We start from the raw sequence: 26,887 nt of genomic DNA, 5'->3' as shown, positions 1-26,887 counted from the left end.
TGTTCACTAACACAATGCCAGGCCCCCACAGTTAGTAACACGCCCCTAGGAACACTTAACCCCTACACTGCCACCCCGTGGTTAACCCCTTCACTGCCAGTGTCATTTACCCAGGAATCAATGCATTTGTATAGCATTGATTGCTGTATAAATGACAATGGTTCCAAAAATGTGTCAATGTCCGATGTGTCCACCATAATGTCGCAGTCACAATAAAAATCGCTGATTGCCGCCATTACTAGAAAAAAAAACGTAATAAAAATGCCATAAAACTATCCCCTATTTTGTAAACGCTATAACTTTTGCGCAAACCAATCAATAATCGCTTATTGCGATTTTTTTTTTTACCAAAAATATGTAGAAGAATATGTATCGGCCTAAACTGAGGGAAAAAAATGATTTTTTTTTTACATATTTTTGGGGATATTTATCATAACAAAAAGTAAAAAATAATGTTTTTTTTTTGTCGCTCTATTTTTGTTTATAGCGCAAAAAATAAAAACCGCAGGGGTGATCAAATACCACCAAAAGAAAGCTCTATTTGTGGGAAAAAAAGGACAACAATTTTGGGAGCCAGGTCGCACAACCGCGCAATTGTCAGTTAAAGCGATGCAGTGCCGAATCACAAAAAGTGGTCTGGTCTTAAGCCAGCAAAATGGTTCGGTCTGAAAGTGGTTAAAGAGACGCAGTGCCGCATCACAAAAAGTGCTCTGTTCAGGAAGGGGGTAAATTCTTCCGGGGCTGAAGCGGTTAAACCCCACAGCACCCGAGTTTTCTTTGTTTAAATTGTTTATTCAGAAATTAGCAGTTCACTTTATCTGCAACTTGGCTTAACCTTTCAGTTGGTATAGATATAACTTGTCAGTTAGGCATTAACAAATTATACTGCCAATTGGTCCCCCAACAGGCATTTACATGCAAACACACATACATTTACATGACCTGCTAGCTACTGCTTTAAACAGTAGACTTTAAAATGTAAAATTGCAAAGATAAAAATTTTTCCTTGATGCTGGAGAATACAGTAGCAGCAAAGATTACTAATAGTCTTGTCATTATCAGATTCAAATAAAATCTCAAGATAGCAACCATTCAATTTCTGTCCACTTTTCGGTCTAGTATAAGAAACACAACTAACGTTCTAGTAAAGAGACACCAGATACTTCAATCTTGTACAAGTGCTATATTATACTCATAAAACCAATTTCATTTACAAAATCTATACAAGACTTTTTCACACATGTATTAACTGCTTGCCGACCAGCGCATGCCGATTTACATCGGCATAATGGTGTGCAGGTACTTCCCCTTCAGGAAAACAGTGCTTGGGGTGCGCTGTGTTCATCAGTATAGTTAATCTCACTTTAGGTAGGTGGCACCAATTGTTTTTTTTATACAAATACAAGATATAAAAAGGTTTTTGAGAAAAAAAATAAAAAAATAAAAAAATTTTTATATATATATATATATATATATATACACACACACACAAACACAAAAGATATCTATATCTAGTGTATAAAAAACAATAACGTCACCTACCCAAAGTGCAATAAACCATAAAGGTATACTGATTACTACTCAGCAGCTGCTGTACACTGCCAGTGAATTTACCTCACCACCCTACAACGTATAAAATGAAAGATAAGTGCAGCGCTATTGATCTATCATGTGACATATATATCCAGCGATATTAAAAGAGGTTTAAATAAATCAATGTATATAATAATGTGTTCCATTAGCATTCATATGCAGAAACTTTTCTGCCTTGAATTATTGTGACTTCAATTCATGTCATCCACCAGTGTGTTCATCATGTCTTCAGTGGATATGTGCACACCTTCACCAGCCCTTATACCTGCTCAACCTCATACACGAGTCAGGAAGACTCAAAAAAATTCCTTTCAGCTATGGTCTCCTCTCTTCCACATCCGACCAGCTACTCTGTATCCACTTTCCAATCAGTAACCTCCCAGGGGGATCGCAAGGAAGAGCTCCCACATACACTGCCCCACTGCTTCTCTCCTTCCTCCACACCAACGTTATTACTTGGTATTCCTCATAGGATATGGCTCCACATTCGTCCAACAATTTCATGCAAATGGGCTTTCGCAATAGATTTTTATATATAGGCATCTACTGAGAAAGCCCAAATCAGAGGGCGATAAGTGTGTAGAGGGAAGGAGCTGAGCCTGTGACATCACGCAGCCACAGTGGTGAGCAGGCGGATGCATTGTATTGTACAGAGCTGGTTTTAATTCAATATCTTGTAAGTGTTTTTTTAATTGGGCCATTTTAATAAATGTTGCAAACAAAGCACTATGTATTCTCTATTGTTGTATGAATGTGGAGCCATATCCTATGAGGCATACAGAGTAATAACGCTGGTGTGGAGGAAGGAGAGAAGCAGTGTATGTGGGAGATCTTTCTTGCGATCCCCCTGGGAGGTTACGGATTGTAAAGTGGACACAGAGTAGCTGGACGGATGTGGAAGAGAGGAGACCATAGCTGAAAGAAAGGAACTGTTTTTGAGTCTGACTCATGTATGAGGTGAGCAGGTATAACAGCTGGTGAAGGCGTGCACATAATATCTGCTGAAGACATGATAAACACAGCGGTGGATGACATCTGAATTGAGAAGTCACAATAATTCAAAACGCAGAAACGTTTCTGCATATGAATGCTAATACAACACATTATATAGTTTTTAACATAAATGTAATATCACTGGATATAGATTTCACATTATAGATCAATAGTGCTGCCCATTTTGTGTGTGTGTGTGTGTGTGTGTATATTATATATATAAAAAAAGGAGAAAAAAAAACATTACCATTGATAAACCAAATAGTGGCCAGGGTCAAACTGAAGAAGGTCTGTGCCGCCATCGCAACTTTTACCAAAACAGCAGTGAAGATAAAGAGAGACAAGATAGCCAACATGCTGCCTGCTATGCGAATCCTTTCAGAAATACTGGGAGAGAAGAAGACAGTATATAAAAAGTTTAGCTATAAAAGCATTTGCAGGTTGGTAAACTGATCTGAGAATGGGGTGATTCTCATCTTACTCATCTGCCTAAACCTGTTTAATGTAATGCTTGGCGTATTACCTTCCACCCTGGCAGCCCAAGTACAGAATACAGTCCGTCATTAACATGAATGGCTGAGTACTGCTGTCCTCTTGTATACCACAGTGCTATTGGAAACACCAGTACAGTGTACTAGCATTTGTACCTGGACTGCAGAAATATGCCAGGCATTACACTGAATGAGGTCAGGCAGCCCGTGTGCAAGAGTCCTTACAGTGAATTTTCAATTTGTCTAAGGGCCCATTTACACCACAGGCAGTCCAGTGCATTTTTTCCTGCATCCAAAACGCATGGAAAGTAGGTTATATGGTTTTCCGTGGCATAGTTCACACCAGTGCATTCCAGAAAAAAAAGGGGGGGGGGGGGGGAATGGGCGAGTGGAGGTATGCACTGCATCAAAAACACAGCAAAGGGGCGCATGCAGAAAAGCATGCGGACTGCATTTCTATGGTGTAAACTAGTCTTAAATGTTTACATGCAGACTTACTCAGTCTGTATAGACACTTGAACAATTAATCAGCATGAGGAACTGCAAAGATTCCTCCAAAGGAAAAAATTCCAAATGCACATATTCAGACTGAAATTTAGAATTCCTCAAGAAAAATGTTTTTTTTGCTCATCTCCAGCTGGCATCAATGTCTTAGCAGGAGTGAAAATGTATTGAATATCTGCTACAGGTCTCTACCTGTATTAGAGAAACCACATTTTATCACTGTATTCCACTTCTTATTTCCCATTAGTGGCTTCAGGCTTACAAACTTTTTAGAAGATTTTTCTTTATCATAAATTTAATGTGGATAATGTCTTTTGCAGATGTGATCTTCTAAGTTTATGTAGTTTTAGCTCATTAAAGTATATGTAAAAGGAAAAACGTATTTAAAGTGGGAGTCCGCCGGGACTCCGCTTTTTTTTTTTTTAAAAGCCAGCAGCTACAAATACTGCAGCTGCTGACTTTTAAAATCGTGACACTTACCTGTCCAGCGCGCCCGCGATGTCAGCACCCAAAGCCGATCTCTAGATCGTCTGTCGTGTGCTGCCGCCGCCATCTTGGGTATGGGAATCAGGAAATGGAGCCTTTCGGCTTCATTTCCCGGTTCCCTACTGCGCATGGGCGAATCGTGCTGCGCAATAAGGACGGTCCCCGCTGCCTCTGGGATCTGTGTGTTTCCCAGCAGGCAGCGGGGCACTTGCGGAAAGGGGCGTAATCTACGCCCCTTTCCGCAGAGAGCTATCCCGGAAGTGGGTGCAGAATACCTGTACTGTACAGGTATCTGCACCCCCCTCCCCCCTGAAAGGTGCCAATTGTGGCACCGGAGGGGGGGAGGGTTCCGATGAGCGGAGGTCCACTTTAGGGTGGACCTCCGCTTTAGGTTTTGTACAGAGTAAGCACGTATTTGACCATATGCCATTACCAGTCTCTTATAGGCAGTGAGAAGCATTTCTTTATTCTCTTCTCAGCGCTTTCTCATCTAGATTATTGCAATACTGTTATTTTTTGGTTGATTACGAAGTTAGAGCCTCCAGTAAGAGGCAGAGCGGTGTGAATTGTGTACATAAACCCAAAAAAAAACAGAACTACAGTCCATATCCATCAATGTTAACCTGACTGTGTCATCTATGGGTCAGCATCTTTGGAAGTAAAAGCTGACCTTGAATGATGTCCAAGCAAAAAGGTGGCATCTGCTCACTGGGGAGAAAGGAAGATGAAGGTAATGTTACCATGATCTCTTTATGAAGTATTAAATACCTGCAAGTGCAACACTTAAGCCTCATACACACGATCAGACTTTGTACAAACTTTCTTGTGGATTTTTGTACAAAGGGCGTGGGCCGAGAACTTGTATTGCATACACACGGCAGGACTTTTTCAGCCAACTTTCACAAAATCACATGGTTGTTCTGCTCTTTACCGCCACCTTTGGTCAACTTCTGTATTGTTGTCTGATCTTTTGCATTGGTTCTGAGCATGCGTGTTTGTACTTTGTACAAAAGTCCTAAGGTTTTCTGTACACAAGTTCAGACTTTGCTCCATCAGAATTTTGTTGCCAGAAAGTTTGTCCGTTCGCACAGCCAACAAAAGTCAGATGAAAAACGAAAAAGTTTGTCTGATGGAGCGTACACATGGTTGGATGTTGCTCCAAAACAGCTAATTTGCATGTTAGTTGTCAAAAAGTCCAATCGTGTGCCTTTACACTGCAAGGGTTTTAATATGAAACACATTGGAGGCTAGCTATCCTTTACAGTTTACATAATCTAACTTAAAACTTTACCGATTCTGGTTCACCACCATAAACAAATTTATAGCAAAACTATGAAGTCTGTATCTGGCATGTGTGCATGTCAAGAGCACAATGTACTGTGGTTAAAAGGAAAAATACCCCTTTGTTAAAAAAAAAAACAATGTTGTAATGATGTATGTTATACCAATTTTTTCACATAAACCAAAATTGTGCCATGGTCTGGATAATAATAAGTATAACTAAAGACTTTTTTTGTTCATTTAGGATAGAGTGGAGTGGAATTAGAACCCGTCGGTTTTTATTCAGTCTGTATCCCCATTAAGGAGATTCATCCTCTCCGTTTGTCCCGTTTACGATTATCATTGAAAATAAAGGAAAATCTCAGTTTGGGTTGACACCAGAACAGTAGTAGAAGGGAAATCTTCCAATAGGGACACATCTGGTAACATCCCAGGATTCCCTCACTTTGGAGGGATTTCCTCTCACATTCTGTTTTGACTATGAACCAGGAACTGAAGGGAAATCCTCCCAAAAAAATTGACAATGATGGCAAAAAAACTCACAGGGGCCTAACCCTCCCCTTACTCTAACCAAAATGGGGAAAAAAAAAAAAAAACATTTGTCTTTACATTTTAAATAGTATGATTCTTGATTAAAGGTTATTGGCGCTACCTCCACCCAGTTAATTCCAATAACACTCTTTGCTTACTCAAACCTTTTATGTCTATCTATCACCTTAACGTGTCCCCAGGGACTATGTGCATTAAACCCGTGTTCCGTATTTTATCTCAACACCCCATATATTCAACACCTAAAACTCAAGGCAAAAACTGATTGCACCCCACTTTATATCACCTAAGTGAAATAGTGCTACTATAGTTTCATTAAGAATCTCCAATCAAAAAGATATACATACAAGAAATAAAAATAAAATAAAATAAAAAGTGATTGGTAGAGGCCTCTGCCGTGGAAAAACCTAACTTCAAACAAAAAGCCAAAAAATACAGAAAAAAAACACAGAAGAAAAGGGGGAGAAAAGAACCCCCAACAGTTTTAGTGTTTACCAGTGCCAAACCTCTTCCTAATTGGGGAAGAGAACTATCATATACATTCTTTGTGCTAGTTATTACATATTAAATTCACCAGATCTCCTTATATTAATAAGTGTAAAAGGAGGAAGCACAAGGTTTCCTCATGCAATAATATCCAAAAAAATTTTTTTATACAGTAAACGAAAAATCAAAAAAGACAAAATATGTGAAAAAGTCCAGTTATATCCAGTGGTCTATACACCAATCCACGAGCATGTGAGAGTGTGAAAGGGTCAAGTGAACCCAATATATGTCAAAAATAAGCAGTATAAATATCAGTCCACATTGAGTCTTCTATAACCGTATCAATGCAATTACGCCTCTTCAGAATACAGGAAAGGTGACTTTCGTGAGATTGCCTGCGCTTTATTAGTGACTTTCGTGCTCGTTCCCCCTCAAGGATCCCCACTCACCAGATCCATTCACCCCCTAGGGGGTTAAACGCCTGTAATCTGTATCCTGTTTGTCCGAAGATTCCACCATCCAGTTATATCTCCAATAGGTCCTTCTCAAGGTCTTTTAAAGAGATGCAGGTAAGTCCTTATATTCAATAGTGATTTCCTCAAATAGAAGAGAATACCCTCATGGTGTAGTATTTTTGATTATAATTGGGAAAGAAGGGAGAACAATCTGATATTCTTCTTTAAAAAGCAGGTATTTTTAGTTATGTAGAAATTTTAGGAGGCTAATTTCCACTTAAAAATATTTTATTACAAAAATATTTTATTACAAAAAAACTTTATACAACACTCTGTGCAGAAAAAAGGGTTTTTTTTTATGCAAGATGCAGTCTAACAGTCCATGCATCAGCATACACCGTATATAACTTGTGTTATACGGCTCAAAAAGATGTAATGTAACAACCCTTTTTCAGCAAAAAAAGAGACAATATAAAATATAAAAAATAAAAAGTAAAAAAGGACAGATGCAATATAAAGCACTGATTCCGGAATGCAAAAAAGGATTTTCTTTATATGTGTACCAAAAGTTCACCAATTATGAAAAAAATAAATAAATAAAAATCAAAAATGAAAAAACAGAATCTCCTACGGTCCTTTACATAAGTCTGCAGAGTATCTGCACTTAATCCCAAAGAGCCCTATTCCCCCAGTGCTACAGTCCCCTTACTACAGTGGGGTTAAATGATGGTCGTCTCTGGGGGCCGTATAACAGGCTTAGTTTGGGTTAGGAATGGAGCTCCGTAGGTTAGAAAACCAAAAAAGAAAAAACGTTAATGTTAAAAGAAATTTTCAGAAAGTTTATCGGGCTTATTCCCACTAACTTCAGCCCAAATATTCAACTCGCCGGTCCGTCGTAGAGACAATTCCCCTGAACGCGCGGCGTGCGTTCCAGGCTGCGTTCCAGCGGATCCAGGCGCACCGGAAGTGACGTGTGTGCGTAATGACGCTGTACGCGTTTCGTCAGAGACGTCCTCAGCAGCGATACCACGCACACTCCCACCTCCGTCCTTAAAGGTGGCCACTCCTCCCATTCACAGGTCTCAGCCAATAGCCGATCTGGATGGGGATTACACGTCTGTTTGTTTATTTTCTGTCTACGTACACTTTACCATTCTTATAAGTAAAAAGTTTATACTCCAACCACCTCAACCAATAGGCTTCACTGTGTGGTGATATACATTATTTTATTCAAAAAGCTTTTTAGAAATCTTTTTAGAAATGAAGGGGAAACCGGAACTTCTTATCCAATACTCCTGGTTCTGGGATGCTTTGTATTAAACCTATAGCGTTGCAAAGACACACATATTTTTATTTTTATTTAAAGTTTAAGCTCATACAGTTCCACAGGCCTCAGAGGTCTGTTTCAAGGACTGTTTAGGCGTCCCGCACAGAGAGTATTTTCCTTATTTACCTCTGTCTGATATCTATCAGGCAGAACTAAATTGCACATACCAGATATTACCTTGTAAAATTATCTCCGGATTTTTTTCCTTTAAACAAGTATATTTATTTTAGAGGATTGTTTTACCCAGGCGTTTGGGGTCTTTCCACGGCCTCAAGTTATGTCCTCCCCGCCTTTCCTAACAGATATTTCCATGTAAAACTACCGATAGGAAAAACCTTTATTTTTGCCAAGGCCGAAATGCAAAATTGAATAATTTTATCTTATTATGGAGGTTACTTAAATACCTTCCTTAGATGCTACTCAAAATATGCTCCCTTTGCAAAATTTCTTAAAGAATCAGATATCGGCTTCTCTACCTTTAATTAGAATTGATCAAATCTTAGGGTTATGTTTGACTACACCCCAGCCAAGTCCTATTAATTTCCCAACTGACCATATTCTGCCTTTTTTGGTTTATTTTCTCATGTAAATATATAATATATCAAGAAGGGGTTCCCTAACCATAATGTATCCAGACATTTCGATCTGTTCCACCAAAGAGATCCCTCCAAAATGACTTTTTATGGAATTGACCACATAAAGGAGAATTGGAGAGGCGGAAACATGATAACTCTTATATCACAGAACGAGACTAGCTGGATATATAGACTAAACACTTTGGCCCCTAAAGGGCTTAATATTGACATAGACCTTAACTGTTTTATAGCAAATCCATAAAAATGAGGGTAAATAGATCTAGAATCTTTCAATTAAAAGACCTGTGGGATCCCCATATACATGCATGGGGGTTTTTAGATTCCAGATGATAGATAAAAAGAGGAAAAAATTATTTTCCTACTAGCAGATTACCTTTACGAGGTAACATCTGGGTTTGCATATTGACTAAGTCCAACTTATGAGGTAACATCTGGGCCTGTATATTGACTAAGTCCAATTTCGATAGATAATAACTAGATAAGCTTTCTAACCCTAGATGTATGCATGTATGAGTGTGGACGTAAAGTTTGGGAAGAAATCTGAAAATGGATATATAGATGTGGATAGAAATTTTATTTACATGAGAAAATAAACCAAAAAAGGCAGAATATGGTCAGTTGGGAAATTAATAGGACTTGGCTGGGGTGTAGTCAAACATAACCCTAAGATTTGATCAATTCTAATTAAAGGTAGAGAAGCCGATATCTGATTCTTTAAGAAATTTTGCAAAGGGAGCATATTTTGAGTAGCATCTAAGGAAGGTATTTAAGTAACCTCCATAATAAGATAAAATTATTCAATTTTGCATTTCGGCCTTGGCAAAAATAAAGGTTTTTCCTATCGGTAGTTTTACATGGAAATATCTGTTAGGAAAGGCGGGGAGGACATAACTTGAGGCCGTGGAAAGACCCCAAACGCCTGGGTAAAACAATCCTCTAAAATAAATATACTTGTTTAAAGGAAAAAAATCCGGAGATAATTTTACAAGGTAATATCTGGTATGTGCAATTTAGTTCTGCCTGATAGATATCAGACAGAGGTAAATAAGGAAAATACTCTCTGTGCGGGACGCCTAAACAGTCCTTGAAACAGACCTCTGAGGCCTGTGGAACTGTATGAGCTTAAACTTTAAATAAAAATAAAAATATGTGTGTCTTTGCAACGCTATAGGTTTAATACAAAGCATCCCAGAACCAGGAGTATTGGATAAGAAGTTCCGGTTTCCCCTTCATTTCTAAAAAGATTTCTAAAAAGCTTTTTGAATAAAATAATGTATATCACCACACAGTGAAGCCTATTGGTTGAGGTGGTTGGAGTATAAACTTTTTACTTATAAGAATGGTAAAGTGTACGTAGACAGAAAATAAACAAACAGACGTGTAATCCCCATCCAGATCGGCTATTGGCTGAGAACTGTGAATGGGAGGAGTGGCCACCTTTAAGGACGGAGGTGGGAGTGTGTGTGGTATCGCTGCTGAGGACGTCTCTGACGAAACGCGTACAGCGTCATTACGCACACACGTCACTTCCGGTGCGCCTGGATCCGCTGGAACGCAGCCTGGAACGCACGCCGCGCGTTCAGGGGAATTGTCTCTACGACGGACCGGCGAGTTGAATATTTGGGCTGAAGTTAGTGGGAATAAGCCCGATAAACTTTCTGAAAATTTCTTTTAACATTAACGTTTTTTCTTTTTTGGTTTTCTAACCTACGGAGCTCCATTCCTAACCCAAACTAAGCCTGTTATACGGCCCCCAGAGGAGACCATCATTTAACCCCACTGTAGTAAGGGGACTGTAGCACTGGGGGAATAGGGCTCTTTGGGATTAAGTGCAGATACTCTGCAGACTTATGTAAAGGACCGTAGGAGATTCTGTTTTTTCATTTTTGATTTTTATTTATTTATTTTTTTCATAATTGGTGAACTTTTGGTACATATATAAAGAAAATCCTTTTTTGCATTCCGGAATCAGTGCTTTATATTGCATCTGTCCTTTTTTACTTTTTATTTATTTTTTATATTTTATATTGTCTCTTTTTTTGCTGAAAAAGGGTTGTTACATTACATCTTTTTGAGCCGTATAACACAAGTTATATACGGTGTATGCTGATGCATGGACTGTTAGACTGCATCTTGCATAAAAAAAAACCCTTTTTTCTGCACAGAGTGTTGTATAAAGTTTTTTTGTAATAAAATATTTTTGTAATAAAATATTTTTAAGTGGAAATTAGCCTCCTAAAATTTCTACATAACTAAAAATACCTGCTTTTTAAAGAAGAATATCAGATTGTTCTCCCTTCTTTCCCAATTATAATCAAAAATACTACACCATGAGGGTATTCTCTTCTATTTGAGGAACTCACTATTGAATATAAGGACTTACCTGCATCTCTTTAAAAGACCTTGAGAAGGACCTATTGGAGATATAACTGGATGGTGGAATCTTCGGACAAACAGGATACAGATTACAGGCGTTTAACCCCCTAGGGGGTGAATGGATCTGGTGAGTGGGGATCCTTGAGGGGGAACGAGCACGAAAGTCACTAATAAAGCGCAGGCAATCTCACGAAAGTCACCTTTCCTGTATTCTGAAGAGGCGTAATTGCATTGATACGGTTATAGAAGACTCAATGTGGACTGATATTTATACTGCTTATTTTTGACATATATTGGGTTCACTTGACCCTTTCACACTCTCACATGCTCGTGGATTGGTGTATAGACCACTGGATATAACTGGACTTTTTCACATATTTTGTCTTTTTTGATTTTTTGTTTACTGTATAAAAAATTTTTTGGGGATATTATTGCATGAGGAAACCTTGTGCTTCCTCCTTTTACACTTATTAATATAAGGAGATCTGGTGAATTTAATATGTAATAACTAGCACAAAGAATGTATATGATAGTTCTCTTCCCCAATTAGGAAGAGGTTTGGCACTGGTAAACACTAAAACTGTTGGGGGTTCTTTTCTCCCCCTTTTCTTCTGTGTTTTTTTTCTGTATTTTTTGGCTTTTTGTTTGAAGTTAGGTTTTTCCACGGCAGAGGCCTCTACCAATCACTTTTTATTTTATTTTATTTTATTTTTATTTCTTGTATGTATATCTTTTTGATTGGAGATTCTTAATGAAACTATAGTAGCACTATTTCACTTAGGTGATATAAAGTGGGGTGCAATCAGTTTTTGCCTTGAGTTTTAGGTGTTGGATATATGGGGTGTTGTTGAGATAAAATACGGAACACGGGTTTAATGCACATAGTCCCTGGGGACACGTTAAGGTGATAGATAGACATAAAAGGTTTGAGTAAGCAAAGAGTGTTATTGGAATTAATTGGGTGGAGGTAGCGCCAATAACCTTTAATCAAGAATCATTCCATTAATGCAGGTTGTTTAGTGCAGCCTTCGCATATTAGGGTGGCAGCAACCTCATAAAATAAAGAAAGTTTATACTTAATCTTTTAATAAGACAAAAATTAGATAGAAGAATTGTAACCAATAAAAAACTATATATAACACAAGGTCACAGGTATAAATCAATACCTATACATATTCCTGCTGATCAAGACCTATTCCATAGGCGCGGCTTTACGTGTATAACTATCACATTTTAAATAGTGTTCAACAGAAATGGTAGCCACTTACATGATCACTGACTGCTCAGACTCCTGTAGAGTGGCAAGAACACAAGAACTCGCCTTGTTTTACAAGTCCCAGCATTCACCATCATTAATATTAATGGCTCCTTTATAAAAGTCTCTTTATTACAAAATCCTACAAGGCTTCCAAATTAAGTCTTGGCTTTTCACTAAAAAAACAGCTGACCATCCGAAAAAAAAAAAGAAAACACTCTTACCTTGGTTTCATAGTTAGTAAGGTTGAATAAAGACACCAGTCCATCCAGTTCAACCTGAGTGTCTACAATTGTCCCTATCCCTGTACATTGCACACTCAACATTGGTCCCTACCCTCAAGGAGCCCACAATCCAGGGTCCCCATTCATATACTAGGGCCAATTTTGGACAGAAGCCAATTAACCTACCTGCATGTCTTTGGATTATGATGTCCAATTTTCTAAATGGCATGCCTTTCTATAAAATACTGCTAACTGGTCACATATATTGGCATACTCATAAAATGACTTAATCCCAGTGATTGCAGCATATAAATATTGACAAAATATGCATCTCACCATTGATAAATGAATGAGTTGAGGAGTGTACAAAGCAGTAGAGGCAGCTGCGCTAGGAGGCTCATCCAGTTATTAAAATTTAATTCATCCTTCCCACTCGTGTGTTCGGAATCCGACATATTACCATTCACAGAGACATTCCCATACAGGCGGCTATGGAAATACTGAGACAAGAAAACCTAGGTTAATACATGCCATTAAACTAATTGATTTACCCATTTTATGTGTCGGCAAACATTTGCAAATACAATTAGAATGTAATGTGCGAGACCAGTTTAATGTATCATTTTTGGCTATATTATATTACTTATTTCTTGATTACACTGCATTTGTGCACAACAACATCTGGAAGAAACTTATAAATTAAAAAAAGACAATACATAGAGGAAGTGAACATTTATTTTTTTTCTTCATTACTGTAATACCCACAATTAAAGCTGAAAGTGACAAACTGTTTTAAGAAAAAAAATTATACATACATTCATCACACATACAGAGCGAGAGGGGAAAAAAGTATTTGATCCCCTGCTGATTTTGCATGCTTACCCACTGACAAAAGAAAAAAAAAAAAAAGGATCAGTCTATAAATTTTAGTGGTAGGTTTATTTTTAGACCCCTTTCACACCACACCGCTGATAGCGTCGGTGGTAAAACTCTGCTATTTTTAGCGGCGTTTAACCGCCAGATTTGCGGCGCATTTCGGCCGCTAGCGGGGCGCTTTTACCCCCCCGCTAGCGGCCACGAAAGGGTTAAAACCGCCGGCAATACGCCGCAATAGTGGCGTTTTGCCAGCGGCATTACAGCGCTGCCCCAATGGGGAGCAGCGGTGGAGGAGCGGTAAACACGCCGCTCCTTCACCGCTCCAAAGCAGCTGCTGGCAGGACTTTTTTCTGACGTCCTGCCAGCGCTCCGCTGTAGTGTGAAAGCCCTCGGGCTTTCACACTGCACACAATGGTGCAGCTTCTTTAGGGCGGATTGCAGGCGCTATTTCTAATGCTATAGCGCTTGCAAAACGCCCTGGTGTGAAAGGGGTCTTACAGTGAGGCAGAACAAAAATTATCCAGAAAAACGCATTTCAAAAAAGTTATAAATTGATTTGCATTTTAATGAGTGAAATAAGTATTTGACCCCTTCAAAAAACATGACTTAGTGGCAAAACCCTTTTTGGCAATCAGAGGTCAGACGTTTCTTGTAGTTGGCCACCAGGTTTGTAAACATCTCAGGAGGGATTCTGTCCCATTCCTCTTTGCAGATCATCTCCAAGTCAATAACCACTTGCCAACTGCTGTCGGCATATACAGTGCCTTGCGAAAGTATTCGGCCCCCTTGAACTTTTCAACCTTTTGCCACATTTCAGGCTTCAAACATAAAGATATAACATTTTACTTTTTGTGAAGAATCACCAACAAGTGGGACACAATTGTGAAGTGGAACGAAATCTATTGGATTTTTGAAACTTTTTTAACTAATAAAAAAATGAAAAGTGGGGCGTGCAAAATTATTCGGCCCCCTTGCGTTAATACTTTGTAGAGCCACCTTTTGCTGCGATTACAGCTGCAAGTCGCTTGGGGTATGTCTCTATCAGTTTTGCACATAGAGAGACTGAAATTCTTGCCCATTCTTCCTTGCAAAACAGCTCGAGCTCAGTGAGGTTGAATGGAGAGCGTTTGTGAACAGCAGTTTTCAGCTCTTTCCACAGATTCTCGATTGGATTCAGGTCTGGACTTTGACTTGGCCATTCTAACACCTGGATACGTTTATTTGTGAACCATTCCTTTGTAGATTTTGCTGTATGTCTTGTTGGAAGATAAATCTCCGTCCCAGTTTCAGGTCTTTTGCAGACTCCAACAGGTTTTCATCCAGAATGGTCCTGTATTTGGCTGCATCCATCTTCCCCTCAATTTTAACCATCTTCCCTGTCCCTGCTGAAGAAAAGCAGGCCCAAACCATGATGCTGCCACCACCATGTTTGACAGTGGGGATGGTGTGTTGAGGGTGATGAGCTGTGTTGCTTTTACGCCAAACATATCGTTTTGCATTGTGGGCAAAAAGTTTGATTTTGGTTTCATCTGACCAGAGCACCTTCTTCCACATGTTTGGTGTGTCTCCCAGGTGGCTTGTGGCAAACTTTAGACAAGACTTTTTATGGATATTTTTGAGAAATGGCTTTCTTCTTGCCACTCTTCCAAAAAGGCCAGATTTGTGCAGTGTACGACTGATTGTTGTCCTATGGACAGACTCTCCCACCTCAGCTGTAGTTCTCTGCAGTTCATCCAGAGTGATCATGGGCCTCTTGGCTGCATCTCTGATCAGTCTTCTCCTTGTCTGAGCTGAAAGTTTAGAGGGACGGCCAGGTCTTGGTAGATTTTCAGTGGTCTGATACTCCTTCCATTTCAAAATGATCGCTTGCACAGTGCTCCTTGGGATGTTTAAAGCTTGGGAAATCTTTTTGTATCCAAATCCGGCTTTAAACTTCTCCACAACAGTATTACGGACCTGCCTGGTGTGTTCTTTGGTCTTCATGATGCTCTCTGCGCTTTCAACAGAACCCTGAGACTATCACAGAGCAGGTGCATTTATACAGAGACTTGATTACACACAGGTGGATTCTCTTTATCCCCATCAGTCATTTAGGACAACATTGGATCATTCAGAGATCCTCGCTGAACTTCTGGAGTGAGTTTGCTGCACTGAAAGTAAAGGGGCTGAATAATTTTGCACGCACCACTTTTCAGTTTTTTATTTGCTAAAAAAGTTTAAATTATCCAATAGATTTCGTTCCACTTCACAATTGTGTCCCACTTGTTGGTGATTCTTCACAAAAAATTAAAATTTTATATCTTTATGTCTGAAGCCTGAAATGTGGCAAAAGGTTGAAAAGTTCAAGGGGGCCGAATACTTTCGCAAGGCACTGTATACGTTGGCAGACGTGCCTGCAGGACCCGCAGACGCAATTGCCGTGGGGATACCCGCGATCGTGACACGGAGCTCAAGAAAGGGGAGATGCTGATGTAAACAGGATCTCCCCGTTCTGCCCAATGACAGGACACTGATAGTTTGCTCCCTGTCATCGGGAGCAGTGATTAGTGTCCATGTCACACAAGCCCATCCCACAGTAAGTTAGAACCACTCCCCTAGGACACACTTAACCCCTCCCTGCCCACTAGTGGTTAACCCCTGCACTACCAGTGACATTTTTACAGTAATCAATGCAATTTTAAAGCATTGATCGCTGCATTAATGGCAATGGAACCCAAAAATGGGTCAAAATTGTCCGATGTGTCTGCCATGTCGTCGCAGTCACGAAAAAAAACGCTGATCGCTGCCATTACTAGTAAAAAAAATTTTTTTTTATAAAAATGCCATAAAACTATTCCCTATTTTGTAGACGCTATAACTTTTGCACAAACCAAACATTTATTGCGATATTTTTTTTTGCCAAAAATATGTATCGGCCTAAACTGAGGAAAAAAATGTTTATATATTTTTGGGGGATATTTATTATAGCAAAAAGTAAAAAATGCTTTTTTTTCTAAATTGTCCCAATTTTTTTTTTTTTTTTTTTTGCGCAAAAAATAAAAAAACTGCAGGGTTGATCAAATACCACCAAAATAATGCTCTATTTGTGGGGAAAAATACGCCAATTTTGTTTGGGAGCCACGTCGTACGACTGCACAATTGTCAGTTAAAGCGACGCAGTGCCGAATCTCAAAATCTGGGCTGAAGTGGTTAAAGGAGAAGTCCAGCCCAAGCTCATTAGGCTGGGCTTCTCCTATGGGTCACAGGAGTGCAATTTGTTTTCACCAGAGAGCAGTCTGAAGTCCGCTCTCTGCTGACATCACTGGAATCAGTCCACTTTGTCATCACGACAAAGTCTGGATCTGCCAGGTGCCTGTCTCAGCTTCACTGAGAGCCAAGGTGGCCGCTCCCCGCCTCTCCACAGCTTGGTGCTGGGGAGGGGGGCTGAGTGGAGAGCTGCTGACTGATTGGCAGCAGCTCTCTCCTCGGGGAGAGCTGAGAGAATCGAGCCATCGGCAGTGTTTGATGGCTCAGTTCTCAGTGCAGAGGCAGTGGGGGACAGATGCTGCATCCACCTAAGTATGATGGGAAGAAAAAAAAAAGGGTAAAATAATCACCTTAGAAACACTACAAGAGTATATGGATATAGACGGATGGCGGTACCTCTAGCTCAGACATTTTGTCTCATCATTACCACAACTGTTGAGAAGTGGAGAAGACCTTAATGCTCTAGAACGGATGTGCGAAGGGAAAATAATAAGTGTAAATATCTCACAGATATATAAGATGTTGGGAGGAATGGATGAGATGGAGGTACCTATCTATATAAAAAAATGGGAAGAAGAAATAGGACCACGAGGGGAGAAACAGAATATAGAAAATTTTTTGCACTTTATACACGGGACATCTAAAAATGTTAACACAATAGAAATGAATTATAAAAGCCTTGTCAGGTGGTATAGGACACCCGATATGATGACGAGATATCAAGAAGATCAACCTGGGACATGTTGGAGAGGGTGTGGACAACAAGGGAGCGCGGCACACATTTGGTGGGAATGCTCAAAAATTAGAAAGTTCTGGAGGGAAATATTAGCTTTGATAAAAATAATAACAGGAACTCAGGTATTAGAAAACCCTCGGACATGTCTCTTCCACGGTACAGACACCCCAACCCAAAAGTATAAAGAGGCCCTCATAGGACATTTAATAAACGCAACAAAGAGCTTGATTCCAAAAAATTGGAGACAGGTGGAAGCCCCAAAACTGAGGGAATGGATAGAAAAAGTAGAGGATATGTATAGAATGGAGGGACGGGAAGAGGACGAGGAGAGTGGAAAAAATAAATTTCGAAAGAAATGGGAACAATGGAAATTGTTCAAATTAACGAAGAAATATAACGAGGCAGTAGGGCTATAGGGGGGGGGGGGGGGTTGGATTTTTTTTTTGTATATAATGTTTTATATTTTTTGTATAGAAAAAATGCTAAATAAAGAATAAAAAAAAAACCCTGTACTTCTAAGGTTTTGAGGCTGACGTTTGGTAACTTGAGCCTTCAGCTCACTCCACATAATTTCTATGGGTTTAAGGTTTGCGGACTGGCTAAGCCACCTCAGGACCGTAATGTTATTCTTCTTGAGCCACTCCTTTGTTGCCTTGGCCGTGTGTTTTGGGTCATTGTCATACTGGAATACCCATCCACGACCCATTCTCAATGCCCTGACTGAGGGAAGGAGGTTCTGACTCAAGATTTAACGGTACATGGCCCCGTCCATTGTCCATTTGATGTGGTGAAGTTGTCCTGTCCCCTTAGCAGAAAAACCCATCCAAAGCATAAAGTTTCCACCCCCATGTTTGACAGTGGGGATGGTGTTCTTGGAGTCATAGGCACAATTCCTCCCTCCTCTAAACACGTTGAGTTGATGCCAATAAGCTTGCTTTTGGTCTCATCTGACCACAATACTTTCACCTAGTTCTCCTCTGAATCAGATGTTCATTAGCAAACTTCAGATGGGCCTGTACATGTGCTTTCTTGAGCAGGGGGACCTTGCGGGCACCGCAGGATTTTAATACTTCACGCATACTTCATGGGGAAGACAGCAGCAGAACGGAGGGGGAGACAGCAGCAGAACGGAGGGGGAGACAGCAGCAGAACGGAGGGGGAGACAGCAGCAGAACGGAGGGGGAGACAGCAGCAGAACGGAGGGGGAGACAGCAGCAGAACGGAGGGGGAGACAGCAGCAGAACGGAGGGGGAGACAGCAGCAGAACGGAGGGGGAGACAGCAGCAGAACGGAGGGGGAGACAGCAGCAGAACGGAGGGGAGAGTGGGGGAGACAGCAACAGAACGGAGGGGAGAGTGGGGGAGACAGCAACAGAACGGAGGGAGAGTGGGGGAGACAGCAACAGAACGGAGGGAGAGTGGGGGAGACAGCAACAGAACGGAGGGAGAGTGGGGGAGACAGCAACAGAACGGAGGGAGAGTGGGGGTGACAGCAACAGAACGGAGGGAGAGTGGGGGAGACAGCAACAGAACGGAGGGAGAGTGGGGGAGACAGCAACAGAACGGAGGGAGAGTGGGGGAGACAGCAACAGAACGGAGGGAGAGTGGGGGAGACAGCAACAGAACGGAGGGAGAGTGGGGGAGACAGCAACAGAACGGAGGGAGAGTGGGGGAGACAGCAACAGAACGGAGGGAGAGTGGGGGAGACAGCAACAGAACGGAGGGAGAGTGGGGGAGACAGCAACAGAACGGAGGGAGAGTGGGGGAGACAGCAACAGAACGGAGGGAGAGTGGGGGAGACAGCAACAGAACGGAGGGAGAGTGGGGGAGACAGCAACAGAACGGAGGGAGAGTGGGGGAGACAGCAACAGAACGGAGGGAGAGTGGGGGAGACAGCAACAGAACGGAGGGAGAGTGGGGGAGACAGCAACAGAACGGAGGGAGAGTGGGGGAGACAGCAACAGAACGGAGGGAGAGTGGGGGAGACAGCAACAGAACGGAGGGAGAGTGGGGGAGACAGCAACAGAACGGAGGGAGAGTGGGGGAGACAGCAACAGAACGGAGGGAGAGTGGGGGAGACAGCAACAGAACGGAGGGAGAGTGGGGGAGACAGCAACAGAACGGAGGGAGAGTGGGGGAGACAGCAACAGAACGGAGGGAGAGTGGGGGAGACAGCAACAGAACGGAGGGAGAGTGGGGGAGACAGCAACAGAACGGAGGGAGAGTGGGGGAGACAGCAACAGAACGGAGGGAGAGTGGGGGAGACAGCAACAGAACGGAGGGAGAGTGGGGGAGACAGCAACAGAACGGAGGGAGAGTGGGGGAGACAGCAACAGAACGGAGGGAGAGTGGGGGAGACAGCAACAGAACGGAGGGAGAGTGGGGGAGACAGCAACAGAACGGAGGGAGAGTGGGGGAGACAGCAACAGAACGGAGGGAGAGTGGGGGAGACAGCAACAGAACGGAGGGAGAGTGGGGGAGACAGCAACAGAACGGAGGGAGAGTGGGGGAGACAGCAACAGAACGGAGGGAGAGTGGGGGAGACAGCAACAGAACGGAGGGAGAGTGGGGGAGACAGCAACAGAACGGAGGGAGAGTGGGGGAGACAGCAACAGAACGGAGGGAGAGTGGGGGAGACAGCAACAGAACGGAGGGAGAGTGGGGGAGACAGCAACAGAACGGAGGGAGAGTGGGGGAGACAGCAACAGAACGGAGGGAGAGTGGGGGAGACAGCAACAGAACGGAGGGAGAGTGGGGGAGACAGCAACAGAACGGAGGGAGAGTGGGGGAGACAGCAACAGAACGGAGGGAGAGTGGGGGAGACAGCAACAGAACGGAGGGAGAGTGGGGGAGACAGCAACAGAACGGAGGGAGAGTGGGGGAGACAGCAACAGAACGGAGGGAGAGTGGGGGAGACAGCAACAGAACGGAGGGAGAGTGGGGGAGACAGCAACAGAACGGAGGGAGAGTGGGGGAGACAGCAGCAGAACGGAGGGAAAGTGGGGGAGACAGCAGCAGAACGGAGGGAGAGTGGGGGAGACAGCAGCAGAACGGAGGGAGAGTGGGGGAGACAGCAGCAGAACGGAGGGAGAGTGGGGGAGACAGCAGCAGAACGGAGGGAGAGTGGGGGACAGCAGCAGAACGGAGGGAGAGTGGGGGACAGCAGCAGAACGGAGGGAGAGTGGGGGAGACAGCAGCAGAACGGAGGGAGAGTGGGGGAGACAGCAGCAGAACGGAGGGAGAGTGGGGGAGACAGCAGCAGAACGGAGGGAGAGTGGGGGAGACAGCAGCAGAACGGAGGGAGAGTGGGGGAGACAGCAGCAGAACGGAGGGAGAGTGGGGCACAGCAGCAGAATGGAGGGGGAGTATGCTCACTTTGGACAAGCCGTTTGGACAATAATCGCTGTGTGTTGAGTTATTTTCAGGGGACAGTAAATTTACACTGTTATACAAGCTGCACATTCACTACTTTACATTGTAGCAAAGTGTAATTTCTTCAGTGTTATCATATGAAGAGAGACTAAAATATTTACAAAAATGTGAGGGGTGTACTCACTTTTGTGAGATACTGTATATCCCCATGTAAGCTGCAAATCACTATTTGCTGCTACTGCAATAATAGCATCAGTCTGGTCCAGTGATGAGTAGCTGCCCTTCTGCAATGTAACCACACTGTGTTGTTCACACCCATGTGATCCGAATCCTGTCAGAATTCACATTTTGAACCGATCTGGGAGGACGTCATTGACTTTCTATTGACACCCGCAGCAGTTTACATAGATCAGTGTGAACTGCATGCGAGCTCTATGCGATGGTGGAACCGGCACTTAATCTTAAAGTGCTTCTAAACCCAAGAACAAAAATGTATCACATTGCAGCTTATCAGTCCTTAGATGCGATGGCTGCATTAGGTGTTTCAGGTTTCTTTTCCTTTTCACCCACTGATCCTGTCAGTAACACACTTGCTGTCCTAGTATGACAACACTCACCTACTGAACTTGATCTATGGAGGAGCAGTGGGGGGTTGGAAGGTACCATGCTCTGAGAAGGTGGACTTGGGCATGGCTGAGAATGCCGTTTTGGATCCCAGTGCAGAGCAAAACACAGTTTACAGAAAGTTACTTGCAGATTGGATTTTTTGCAAGAACAAAAAAAAAAGTATATTTATGTACTTGCAGCATTTTACAGACAGCTAATATATGGGGAAGTGTGCATGTACTGGCGATATGCACCACATTTTTATATATTTTTTTAAATCTTAGGTGTAGGCTTATTTGGAAACATATGTTACAGGCGGGTCAGTGCAATTCCGGTTTCCACAGCCTGGCTTCCTCTATGACCATTTCAAATCTGGTCATTTGTTTATTTTTCAAGACAAGTTTTAAAAAGATTCACTCCCTTCATACAGTACTGCTTCAGTCTGAAAGAGTGGATCTCTCTAAACCTAGCCTGAAAAACAGTGTAAATACAAAGTCACACATTGTAGTTTATTGGTACAAGTGGACTTAGGCAGCACTCACCCTACCAGTTGAAACCAAAACCACCCAGTTCCTTCTCGGTCACATAGCACAGAGGAATGCCTCCCAAACAGTAGACCTTTATACCCCCACTGTTTACTGTACAACTGACTCAAACTACTAAAATTTCAGTTCCAATAACTGAAATCCTGGACACCCCCCCACCAGTCAACACCTGCAAGGCCATCACCAGGGCAATGTTTCACTTTATCTGGAGCTCCAAAATGGACAGAGCGAAGCGAGTGGTTGTGTTCAAGGACATCTCCACACTGAGGGTGTTCTTTGCTTGTAACTGCATCTGCAGGACTTTGGTTGACAGAACTGTGGACTCTGGCGGTAACTCAATGTCCCGTTTTTTTCCTCCTGCCTCTTTGGAAGTCCCTTGGCTGGCACAAATGGGACAGCTCCATCCCTTACAACTGGGACACTCCTTGATATTATTTGGATACTTTTAAGTTCATCAGGGAGCTGGGGCTGCCTGGACTGAAGCCCAACTCGTGGAAGCCAAAAACTATCCACAAGTTGATTAGAGCATCTGACATTGTTGAGATTGTTCCAGGCCTCCCTTTAGCCACTTGCAAAGTGGAATGGAGGAATGTTTCTTCAAAAAGACTCAAAAGGCACAAAGATCTGGCATGGATGGCAATCTAAGGGGGGTTGCCACTCAGGACATTCATACATGCCAAAAACCTGTGCAGATACAGACACTACCCTTTTTGTATAATTCAGGAGGAAAGGGCTTTGCATGTTTTCTGGGAGCGGCCCCGTTGCACAGGGCCTTGGAACCAGGACTTAGTACCACAGACTGCAATCACACACTTTGGTGTGCTTAACGGACTCTTCTGTGGAACCCATTCACAGGAGGACATTGACAGTGCCTGGCGGGTGCTGTGTTGCTTTAGTGACGATATACATGGTGCGCCAGATAGCGCCTCATCCATCAACGGGAGAGAATATCCATCGAGGACTGTCGCAGACTGGTCCAAAGTCTGCTCAGACTATAACTTGATGGAATTTAAGGAGGTCTGAAGATTCAGCTCCCCCCCCCCCCCCTCCCGTATCCTTTGGCAGTTCAATAAAGCTTCGAGCATGTGAACTTCACCCCCCCCCATCACACCCGTTGCCCACTGGAATGCAATTTGACAGTATTTGACTTGACATTTTGTGACATGTTTTTGAAGTAATGCGGCGCCATGTGTGATATGATGTTTTGGGGTACTATTACTCTGCGCAACACACCAGGCATCATACCGCAGGATGAATGTCATTTATTTGCATGCTTGGAACTGTATTGTTATGTAGTGTATTTATGCGCTGCGTCGCAGTACAGAGTGGAATGTACCCTGTTGAAGTATTTGTTTTTTGTATATTTTCTTGCAAAATAAAGTATACATTTTCAACCAAAAATTTCAGTTCCAATAATGCTCAGAATTGATAGTAGTATACCAAATTTCAGCTCAAGGTGAGATCTGCTGAGGCAAGTGTTCTCACTACTGGCAAAGCAGGAGAACTGTCAAAGTGGTTAGCAGTGGCTATAAATCGGATTAAACTAAAATGTCTTTTTAGGTTCAAACTAGGGCTGCAACTAACGATTATTTTCATAATTGATTAGTTGGCCGATTATTTTTTCGATTAATCGAATAATCGGTTAATAACAAAAAAAGGTAATTTTGCTGCAATTTGCATTTTTACATATTTTTTTGCCCAATTTGTTGTTGGGCAGATTAAAAAACACAAATTGCTGCAAAAACACATTATTACATGCTTTTCTGCAGCTTCTCCATTGAAGTATATTGAACCAAAAAAACTAAATGGCACCATTTTGCGTTAAAAAAAAAAAAAATTCCTTGTCTTTTCCAAATACGCAGCTGAAAAAAATCATAGATGTGAACGTGTACCATAGGAAACCATGTAAATGAACTGTAGTGTGTTTCTGCATAAAGCACCAAAAAACACAGAGGTGTGACCCAGGCCTGAGATATTTAGTAACGGAGGTTAAAAAAACTTAAATTAGTACAAAAAGAGCAAATTGCTACTGTAAGGGCTTAATTTTTTATTATGGGACAGTGAAAGTAATATTTACAGTAGCGATTTGCTCTTTTTGTACTATAAAGGGCTAATTTTAGTTTTTTTTTAACCCCATTATGTTAGTTGCCGATTAATCGATTATGAAAATAGTAATCGATTCGTTGTTTCAGCCCTAGTTCAAACCTTAAACTATATCAGTTTACATTACACAGAGATAACACAGCATATTTAATTTATTTAGCAGTGATTAATTTTGTAATAATGATAAACATGGATAAACTCACTGGAATAGCTGTAATAAAGAAGTTCCATGGCAACAGAGTTCCAAGCCCCAGGATGAAGCAAATAATCCTGACTGAGTAGGCCCTGTGTAGGAAAAAATAAAATGAATAAACGTAACCATTTGTGTGAGCCATTTAGGAGTTAAGATGAATGGGGAAAAGTAATAAATCTGTAAATAATTTAACTATTTGCATGTGAGATATTTAAAAGGCAAGTAGAAAAAGAAAAATGAAACTACAGTATACCAGCATTGCCAGGTATGCTTCAAGTGGTTTAAGTCACATGGTTATACTGACTATCCTAGGGACAGCCTGAGCACACTCCCAATAACATACAATGCAGGAAGGTCATCTTCTAAACCTTTAACCCTTTGTTGGGACAGTGTTCACATTAAACAATTGATAATATCTGTCTGCACAGTACACACAGGAGTTAATCAATAAGGCTGGTCATACAGTATACAAATTTTTATTTCGAGGAGGTCATACCTCAAACAAACACTTTCAATCTGTATGCAATCAAGCAGCCCCTTGCACTACATAGTTGGTGGTAAATCTAAAGGAAATCGGGTAAGAAAATTGTATAACGTATGGCCAGTTTAGAATTTGTAAAACTGAACAGTGCTGAAACTTCCAGAAGAGGACAAATAAAAATAGCATGCTGAAATGTTTAAAAAAAAATTTAAGTCCTGCAATGATACTAAATATATGCAACCAATACTGTATAGTGTATGTAGGTGCTACCCGAATCTTGTGCAAAAGTGGAAACACTGGTTGACCAAATAAATACATCCCATGAACTGAAATATCTAAATTAGTCTACACCCAACCAGTGCCAAGTCATAGAATGCTTCCGGGCTGAGTGTTCCAATCAAAACATAGCAGTAATGCAACACTTCCAGTTCAATGGAACACGGTGACATAAAAGGTTACAGATGTCCAGCTTAGGCTGATTGATGTTTGCAGCACCAATGCTCAAGGTCACAAATCATGAATTTGTCAAATGCAATTGAAGGTGCAAGAAAAGGAATGACATGTTCTTTTTAACCACAGGACAAAGGGAACTGGTTTATCCAGAACCTGTTACGTGTCCCCAAGTAACACAACCAAGCCAGGCAAAGCAGACATGTACTGCTGGAATGCTATAGTTTATGGAATGGGACACAGTCTAGGAGGGAAAGAAAACCTGACAATTAAGAAGCAGACTTGTAAGAGGGATGTTTATTAAAAGACAACACAGAATACAGGAAAAGCAAAGAAGAAACAGAAGCTGTGAACAGCAGCACAATAGTTCAGGCTACAGTCACTTACTTGTCCTGTGGCTCATCTTTACGAGACATCATGCGATTTCTGTTCCCTGGATACCGGAGAGTCTTGCCTATTAAGCTGGAAAGGCTGTCAAGTAGGAGGAGAAAAGACCATCACGTGGATATTTTATAAACCATGGAAGCGAGAATAGGCCTAGCTGTTTATAGCTCCTCCTCCCTGTGTGCTTCCCTAAATATTCCCCCCCTGTGCAGCCTGCCTCCCTTCTTCCCTTACAAACCTGCGAGTGCCTCCTCTGTCCATGCTGCCATAATTCAGTTTTGTATTTCCTTTGCCAAAGATAACCATTTCATCTAAAATCTGCCTTTTTTAACGTACTGTTCCTCTCTCCTCACACACTCATTCTGCTAACAAAAAAAGTGGATAGCCCAACCTCCTACCAAAACTCTGTCTGGTGTTAACCTGCCCATCCCCTTCTCAAATACATCTCTCCACGCGTACACACACACACACACACACAAATGACCATGAATTGCAAGTGTCCTGCAATTTTCATGACAAAAGAGTTCATACAATGGGAAAATGGCTAGTATTTCTCAGATGCACAGGAATAGAAAGGCAAATGATCTCTGCTAATAGATACAGAGTGTGGAAAGCACACATTTAAAATGTTCATATCCTTTAAAACATATTTCAGATAATACAGGGAAATCTGCTGGTTTTGTATTCAGGATAACAAATTCATTTTAACAGCCTAACTGGCAAACAAGTAAGCTGTTACTGTAAAAGTTGATTAGTAAATTAAATTTCCTTGTTGTTCCCTGCAAACCACAGCTATGCACATTCCTGAGAACAAAAAGAAAAACCTCTTTCTTGTTAAACCAACAATAATTTCACCCTTCCTAATTCAATTTCATACATTTATACAGCAGTGAATGAGAAATGCTCAATTGAATTCGTCACTGTACTTTGAGGCTGGGTTCACATTGAAGTAGGAGTGGCTCACAGCAGGGGTCCGATGCATCCCCATTAACCATTTCAGGTCTGAATTTGTCTGAATTCAGACCTGAAACAAACCAGAAGACACACAGGACTCCTGTGCAATTCGCTCCAGAGATGTGTGAACTGGCTCCATTTAGAGAGGGTCACAACCTCCTGACATATGAATTGGATGCGGGGAAACCCATATCCAAATTGCAGTAGCGTGAACTCAGCCTAAAAACACGACTGGAGGACAGACTTGCAGAAATGTTTATAGAGGGCTGGTTTACACCACAAAACACACTCCAGATTAATTCTGGATGTGTTTCTGCATTTGAGTT

At 41.7% G+C, this 26,887-nt stretch overlaps 1 protein-coding gene across 5 annotated transcripts in view; it reads right to left on the bottom strand.

Moving 5' to 3' along the window:
- SLC29A2 (solute carrier family 29 member 2) overlaps positions 1-26,887 on the bottom strand; it is an 82,640-nt gene that overhangs the window by 37,754 nt on the left and 17,999 nt on the right. For 3 of the 5 annotated variants that reach the window (XM_077456228.1, XM_077456214.1, XM_077456222.1), the window contains exons 2-5: positions 25,611-25,694; positions 24,303-24,384; positions 12,953-13,116; positions 2,834-2,973 (exon numbers count right to left, since the gene is read on the bottom strand). In XM_077456228.1, the coding sequence (XP_077312354.1) occupies positions 2,834-2,973; positions 12,953-13,116; positions 24,303-24,384; positions 25,611-25,642 (418 nt within the window). In that variant the 5' untranslated portion in view covers positions 25,643-25,694. Of the gene's footprint in view, positions 1-2,833; positions 2,974-12,952; positions 13,117-24,302; positions 24,385-25,610; positions 25,695-25,845; positions 25,988-26,887 lie in introns of those variants that run through there. The other 2 variants (XR_013263088.1, XM_077456203.1) reach the window with 1 other exon arrangement.

Source organism: Lithobates pipiens, unplaced genomic scaffold (assembly GCF_037356315.1).
Source record: "Lithobates pipiens isolate NorthernLeopardFrog02 unplaced genomic scaffold, aLitPip1_a1.2 Scaffold_10, whole genome shotgun sequence".
NCBI lineage: Eukaryota > Metazoa > Chordata > Amphibia > Anura > Ranidae > Lithobates > Lithobates pipiens.
The sequence above is the reverse complement of the archived record's forward strand: the minus strand, read 5'-3'. Positions and strand labels throughout refer to the sequence as shown.